Here is an 8,195-nt window from a genome sequence, read left to right as displayed (position 1 = left end):
CAGCCCTCAGATGGTTTCTTATTGGGTTTTGAGACTAATTCACACACCTGTGCATATGTCTCGAGCACACACACACACACACACACACACACACACACACACACACAAGCTCTTTTTAAATACGTCATCTACAATGTTTCCCCAAGTCTGCAACTTGTCTTTATATCACAAAAGTTCTTGATTATTATAAAGCCCAATTTGCTGATTTTATTTTTCAGATGAATCATGGTTTTTTTTTTTTTGGTTCTTTTTTTGGAGTTGGGGACCGAACCCAGGGCCTTGTGCTTCCTAGGCAAGCGCTCTACCACTGAGCTAAACAACCCCGATGAATCATGTTTTAAATGTTGTGTCTAGAAAAAGCATTCCCGGGCTCAGTAGGTAAAGGTACTTCCCTTCAAGCTTGATGACCTGAGTTTGCTCCCCAAAACTCAATAAAGGTGAAAAGAGAGAAGAGAGAACTGACTAGAAACCCACCAGAACACACCATACACACACACACACACACACACACCACATACACACTCACAGACATACACACAGACACACACCACACACACCACACACACCACATACACACATACACACACACACCACACACACACACACAGACATACACACAGACACACACCACACACACCACACACACCACATACACACATACACACACACCACACACACATACACACACACCACACACACACATACACACACAGACACACACAGACACACATACACACACACAGACATATACACAGACACACACCACACACACCACACACACAGACATACACACACAGACATACACACAGACACACACCACACACACACACACATACACACACACAGACATACACACAGACACACACCACACACACACACACATACACACACACAGACATACACACAGACACACACCACACACACCACACACATACACACACACAGACATACACACAGACACACACCACACACACCACACACACACATACCACAAACACACACATACAAATACACACATACATACACACACCACACACACACACACACACAAATACACACACACACACACACACACACACACACATACCTCGCCACACTTTTTTAAAAAAAAGAAAAAAGAAAAGCTTTGCCTAATTCAAAATCATAAATATTTTTCTCTACACATTTCTTCATTTATGATATGTTTTAGGTCTGATTCTATTATTATTAGTCAATTAATATTTTGAGGGGAACTTCAGCAGTCCTACTGTTTCCCAGGCTGGTCTCAAACTCATGGTCTCACCAGATGATGCTTCTGCCTTCTGAATGGCTGAGACTAAAAAGTGTGCCCCCCACATCTAGCTTGAGTTCATTCATTTATACACATTTAAGTCTTTGAATTTTTTTTATTTTTATTTTATATTATGTGCATGGATGTTTTGCCTACATGTGTATCTGTACAAAATATGTGTGCCTGGTGCCTCAAGAGACCAGAAGAAGGTATAAAATACCCTAAAACTGGAGTTATGGACGGTCTTGAGCTGCCACGTGATGCTGGGAATTGAACCTGGGTCAGTTGCAAGAGCAGCCAGCATTCTCTACGGCTGAACCATCTCCCCAACCCCAGGTCTTTTTTATTTGTTTGTGTGTTTGTTTTAAGACAGTTTCTCATGTAGAGATCTGCCTACTGTGCCTCCCAAGTGCAGGGATTAAAGGACCGCATCACTGTGCCTGGAGTAAAATTGTTAAAAGGGAGAGCATTGTACTTCGTTCCTTGAAACCAAGGTTACAGGAGCTTCTTTGGCCGGCTTCGCTTGACTTTCCCAGACTCTTTTTTTTTTTTTTTCCTTTTCAGTCTTTGCAGTACCTGTCCCCTCCAGTCCCCAGTGCCCCTAGTTACAGGTAAGTGCTGGCGCTCTCCAAGGAAAGGCAACTTCCGGTGTTTGTTTCCAACTCTGTGACCACTTCATTCTACAGCTTTCAGTGCTGTGCTTCTGGGAGCCAAATAGGATTCAGTTCCCCGCTGTGTTGTGCTGCTGCGTGAGGGCTGTGGCTAACAAGATGGCTGGAAGACCCGAGAAGCATTTGCCTTTGATCAGATTCACTCTCCTCTGTTTGAAAATGGTAAGTCTACCGTTTCAACTGCCCACAAATATTTTGGGTTCTTTATTTCGTTCTCTTTATGAAGGGCCAAGGAGCGGGGAGATAGAACTAGAAATTCCCTTAAATCATACTAAGATGGTGTATCAGTGTGTCTGAAAAGTAAGTGATACATGAAAGAGACAAGATTATCATGGTGTTTGCAGACCAAAGATTCCTGGAAAAAAAAATCTGTCAACAGCCTCTGACTTAGTTCAATACACAGGTCCAAGGGCGGGGGAATAAAATAGTAACGTGATCTGCCCCCAGCCTCTAAGCTCTTTCCAGCGTTGCCTTATGGTAGATTTGAGTGCTGGAAAACGAGACGAACAGAAAAGCATGTCTGAGAATGGGGAAATTACTCATTCGGTGCACAGACACCTGTGATTACCGTGTTGATGTGTTTGTTTCGTTTTCCCAAATGTTGTTTTTCCTTATTCTTACCTTTCTATACTTTCCTTTACAGGTTATTTCATCGAAAACAGGTAACAATTGATGAGATTCAGATTTTTTTCTTCTTCTATTTGATTTTCTTCTTACACTGTTGGTGCATGGGCTGTCTCATATGTAGACCATGTTAAAGCGCAGGTGTGAGCATTCTCTGAGCATGCATGCTGGATTCTAACACGGCTGTAAATGGCGCTGGGGAGACCATACTTAGTAAAACAAATCAAGTTTAAAACACAGGTCCTTCGGAGGTATTGTGAGCCTCATAATACAGTGCCATGGTTTCATCCAGATAGCCATGGACAGACTAACACAAAGACCGTCATTTCAGCCAAACAAATAAATATCACTAAGATATCACTAAGAAGTTTGCTCATGGGGTTGGGGATTTAGCTCAGCGGTAGAGCGCCTGCCTAGCAAGCGGAAGGCCCTGGGTTCGGTCCCCAGCTCCGAAAAAGAAAAGAAAACAAAACAAAACAAAACAAAACAAAGAGGTTTGCTCATATAACTTTCCTACTCGTCTTTTGGGACATTAGAAGAAAAAAATAGAAATGCCATATTAAATTACACTTTCAAGAAGGTCCTCGACCAAGAACAGAGCCTTTGTTCCTGGTGTGGTGATGCACGCCTGAAATCCCAGCGCTTGGAAGGTGGGGGCAGGAGGGTCAGATGTTCAAGATGGAGTCATAGAAATTTGGGAGCAAACCTGGGCTGCAGGAGAACCTGCCCCCCAAAATCAAAAGACTAAAAGCAAACCAGAGAAAGAGAGAGACAGAGAGAGAGAGACAGAGAGAGAGAGAGAGCGAGCTTTGCACATGTAGCCTTATGCACTGAGATCTAATTTAAAAAAAAGATTTCAAACACCCTTTTTTTTCTTGGATAAATGGACTGAAGGCCACAATAATTTTTCTAGAAACTTTCCCTGCCTCGTACATCCAGAAATCTATGTCACCAGGATAGGAATTTATGTTAAATAGGTTTTAGATTATCCATAAAAAAGAAATTAGAATTAGGAAATATTAAATTGAATATTTGGTTGCATTTTAATGTTTCATAAAATTCATACATATATGGTTGACTTTATTTTTTATTTTTGGGATTGTTTCGTTTTATGTTTTGTTTGTTTATTTGCTTGTTTTTCCAGATAGGGTTTCTCTGTGTAGACCTGGCCATCTTGGAACTTACCCTGTAGACCAAGCTGGCCTCAAGCTCAGAGATCTGCTTGCCTCTGTCTTCCAAGTACTGGGATTAAGAGGGTGAACCACCACATACAACTATATAGTTGGGTTTTAAAAATAATTTTCTCATTTATTCTTACTCATTATAATCTTTAGTTTTAAAAATGTGTTCATTGTATGTGTATGAGTGTGCTGTCTGCATGTATGTCTGTGGACTATGTGTGTACATGACATGGTGCCTGAAGAAGCAAGAGAGGATATTACATCACCTGGGCCTGAAGTTTCATATCGCTGTGAATGCTTGGAATTGCACCGGGGTCCTCTGACAAAGCAGCCAATGCTCTTAACTGTCGAGCCGTCTCTCTATTATACTATTCTTAAGAGTCCTTTATGACTGTCTGAGAAGTTATGAGAAAGAATGTTTAACCACATCCCTAATGATTTTTATTAGTTTTATTCATTTTGTTTGAGATGAGTCCCTATGTTGCCCAGCCTGGCTTTGAATTACCATGATCAAAGAATCCTGGCTCAGTCGCCTGAGAAGCTGGACTGGGCACACATGCTACATGCTTGGTTTATAAGTGATTTTTAAACAACACAGCCTTTGGATGGCAAAATCGAGCCTCATTGTCTTACAAAGTCCTAGGAAACCCAGACCAACCTTAGGATGGACTCTTTTTAGTCCCAGCATTATCCGCATTTGGAAAGTAGGTGGGAGGCCAGATTTCAACACCAATGATGCTGTTAGTGGAGTCATTTTGGTTTTTTAATACATGGGCTGTGTCTGATCTGACTGTGTAGAAAGAAGGCTTCATCTTGGGTGTGTATTTGATTCTCTTTGGGCTTCGGCATCACTGTTGCTCTGTGTCTAGGCGCTGAGGACTCTGAGCTGATTTAGTTCTCTGAGTTGGTCAAAAGAATCAGAGTTTCATTTTGGATGTATTAGTGTGTGTGTGGGGTGCACATCTAGAGAATGAAGTCTTCCCTCTCATTAACCCAGGAAAAGCCTGGCACTCAACTTCTCAGTTCTCTCCTCTTCTCTTCTCTTCTCTTCTCTTCTCTTCTCTCTCTCTCTCTCTCTCTCTCTCTCTCTCTCTCTCTCTCTCTCAGAAATTGACAGAGTAGGGAAAGGACTCATAACTTCTATCATTTCCCCCCAAATTTTAATAATCATAAAAATAATATTGTTAAAGCTGGGTGTGATGGTGAACACCTTTAGTACCAGTTCTCTAGAGGCAGAGGCAGAGGCAGAGGCAGAGGCAGAGGCAGAGGCAGAGGCAGAGGCAGAGGCAGAGGCAGAGGCAGAGGCAGAGGCAGAGGCAGAGGCAGAGGCAGAGGCAGAGGCAGAGGCAGAGGCAGAGGCAGAGGCAGGTGGATCTCTGAATGGAGACCAACCTGGTCTACAAGATGGGGATAGCTAGGGCTACACAGAGAAACCCTGTCTTGAAGAACAAACAAAAAGCAATAGAAAACAAACAAAACAAAATGGGAATTCCATGTTACTATTATTATTGTTGTTGTTATTATTATTATTATTATTATTATTATTATTATTATATAATGTAATCATCATTTAGCTGGGTGTGGATAGCACAGCTGTAAAAGCTTGCTTAGCAAGTGTGAGACCCTTCATTCAAGTCTACAGCACTAAGGGTGGAGGGCAACAAAGCCTGACTCTATCAACAAGAATCCCAAGCCTCTTTTTATAAAGGCATAGATGCTCTCTGTTTTCAAAAGAGTAAGAGTGCTAACAGATTTTTCTGCTTCCTCAGACTCAGATCCATCCTCTCATCTCTCCTCTCTCAGGTTCCGAAGTCCTGCTTTTATTTTATTTTATTATTTTATTATACGACAAGGCCCATGTCCCTCAGCGTAGCCTGAAACTCACGATGTAGTCAAGGATGAACTTGAACTTCCTGGGACTGTGGGCATGTACTAGGTGTCTGCAATGCTGGGGATGGAGCCATGGCTTTGTCATGCTAGGCAAGCACTTTACAACGGAGCCAGATAACTAGCCCTTGAAGAGCCATTATAGCTTCTGTCTCCTGAGGTCTGTTGATAGTGGTCACAGCACCAGATCTACCTACTTACCAGTCCATCCCTCCCATGGTATAAAGGCCCCCAAGGTCTGCCCTCTTGGTCTCTTTCTGCCATATTGGGACTGGGCACTGAGACTCATTTGCATATAGCAAATGATCCCACTTGATCCTTTCATTGGCTCACCAGGCTCTGGCATCCTCAGAGCTTCTGCCCATGCCATTCTCCTGGGAACTCTGGGGTTCTGCTCCTTGCCTCCTAGAGCAACGGTATTCAACCTTTCACAGGGTTGCCTAAGAGCATCATAAAACACAGATATTTACATTGTGATTCATAACGGTAGCAAAATTACAGTTATGAAGTAGCCATGAGAATAATGTTATGATTTGGGGTCACTACAATGTGAGGAACTGTTTTAGGGGATTGCAGCAGTAGGAAGGTTGAGAGTCACTGTCCTAACTCAGCTGATTTGCTTTTGTGGTTGCCACTAGTCAATCTTCTGAGAGCCAAATGTGCATCAGGCATACTCTGTCTGTCTTGTCTGTGTTCACTCCAGACCCCCCAGAGTTTCATTTTTACCCTCCCACGGCTGTGTTTTATGATCTGATTTTTCCAAACTCATCCACACTTGCTTACCTTGATAGATGTGCTCATACCAGCACTAGATGGAACACATACACACACACACACACACACACACACACACACACACACACATACACACACCCCAGAGGATGGGAGGGAGGGGGAGCCTTCAAAGTGCCTTCACATATACTTTTACCTAACCTTTGCAATAATCCTAAATTATATATATATCTCACATTTCAAAGTAATTCTTGAAATGCACACATTGCCAACCACACAGCAGAGTTTCTAGAGGAAGCTTATGCTTAAATGTCCTGCTTTCCTCGTACACAAAAGTAAAAGGCAGAGCTGTGCCTTAGACCTAGAACTTCTGAATCTAAAGTCTTTGCTATTTTCCTACCCCTAACTTTCAGTCTGCTGATACAGGTACGACTCCTTCATAGCTCAGTTCGATGGGAAAATGTAGAGTTCTCAGTCAGGATGGCCGCCTGCGGGAAGATAGCATGTACATGCTGGCCTCTTGGCTCTTTCCCATCAATGCAGCTTCAGGCCTTTCTATGTCTGCAGCTGGTCATTTTCCCAGGAAGTTCGTCCATTCCAATGAGCAGGCCTATCTATCACAGGAGGAGATAAGATAAACTGTGGGACAGAGGAAGCAGAAGGCGTTGAGAGACACCAGAAAATGAGAAGAAAAGACACACAGACCACAGGGAAATGACTCAGGGAGGGGAGGGGGAGGGGAAGCTTGCAGATGAGAGATGGGCAGTGTGAGAGGGAAACCCTACTGGGGCTTTGTTCTGAGGGGCCAGAAGGGGCATCTGCTCTTCCCTTAGAATTAACTTCACTGACAGAGTGTTCCCTGCACTAGACACACACACACACACACACACACACACACACACACACGTTTCCCCAGCATATATGACCAGCATGAATTTCTTTCTGTGACAAGATACTCCTGGATGATGTTCCAGAAGTATCTGGCCAATGAACAGTGGAGACTTTGTTCATTTTTTGCGGCTTAGTTATTTCTGAGCAGCTGCCAACGTGAATTCTCCTGACTACAGGGACAGAAAGAGAAGGTTGGCTGTATTGTGTACCTAGGGATTTGGCTGAGGGGAGGCCAGGAAGAGTAGGTACTGGCAAATCACTTGGCTTTTCTCCTGTCTTGTTGTCCTATATGTAATTTTGCCCTTAATCTCTTTATTTGGTTGGTTTGCGTAAGTTGGTTGACTGATTGATTTGAGTTTCTTTAGTTGCTTTTGAGACAAGGTTACAGATAGGCTGGTCTTCTCCAACTCCCTGTGTTGTTGAGCATGACGTCTACCCCCATCCCCAATTGCAGATGCACATGCTATACCTGGCTTTGCTGTGGTGTTTGTTTGTTTGTTTGTTTGTTTGAGGTAGGATCTCTAGTCCATTTGGGACTCAAACTTGACATCCTCCTGCCTCAGTCTCTGAAGTGCCAGGTCACAAGCATTCACTACCACCACCACCACCACCACCACCACCACCACCACCACCACATCCGTCTTGCCTTTCAGCTTTGAGTTTGGCATACAATGACTGCTCGACAAATGTTACAGGCTGAGAGCCAGCTTCAGAATTAAAAACCCACCATATATTTATTGGTCTCTTCTGGAGCTACTACAAGATCCAGGAAACATGTGTGTATGTGTCCATGGATTTTCTGAAGTGGTAAATCTGATTCTCACCCTGTATGTTCTACCTTGTATTAGAAGCAGAGGACTCTCTGGTGTGCGCACGACATAAACATTCCCCTTTCCATAGCAAACTGCAGACAGCCCCAGAAGGGCTTCAGTGTACATA

The 8,195-nt window shown here is 43.3% G+C and overlaps 1 protein-coding gene across 2 annotated transcripts in view; it reads left to right on the top strand.

The window, feature by feature from the left end:
- The first annotated feature begins 1,094 nt into the window (after positions 1-1,094).
- The window catches only part of Fndc7 (fibronectin type III domain containing 7), a 37,397-nt gene continuing 30,296 nt past the window's right edge, over positions 1,095-8,195 (top strand). Inside the window, exons 1-3 of one of the 2 annotated variants that reach the window (XM_006233159.5) lie at positions 1,095-1,881; positions 1,957-2,103; positions 2,585-2,603. In XM_006233159.5, coding sequence (XP_006233221.1) covers positions 2,041-2,103; positions 2,585-2,603 — 82 coding nt within the window. In that variant the 5' untranslated portion in view covers positions 1,095-1,881; positions 1,957-2,040. Of the gene's footprint in view, positions 2,104-2,584; positions 2,604-8,195 lie in introns of both variants that reach the window. The other variant, NM_001107717.2, reaches the window with a different exon arrangement.

The sequence above is a fragment of the Rattus norvegicus genome, chromosome 2 (genome assembly GCF_036323735.1).
Source record: "Rattus norvegicus strain BN/NHsdMcwi chromosome 2, GRCr8, whole genome shotgun sequence".
NCBI lineage: Eukaryota > Metazoa > Chordata > Mammalia > Rodentia > Muridae > Rattus > Rattus norvegicus.
Note: the sequence above shows the minus strand (reverse complement) of the source record. Positions and strands in the feature narration are given on the sequence as shown.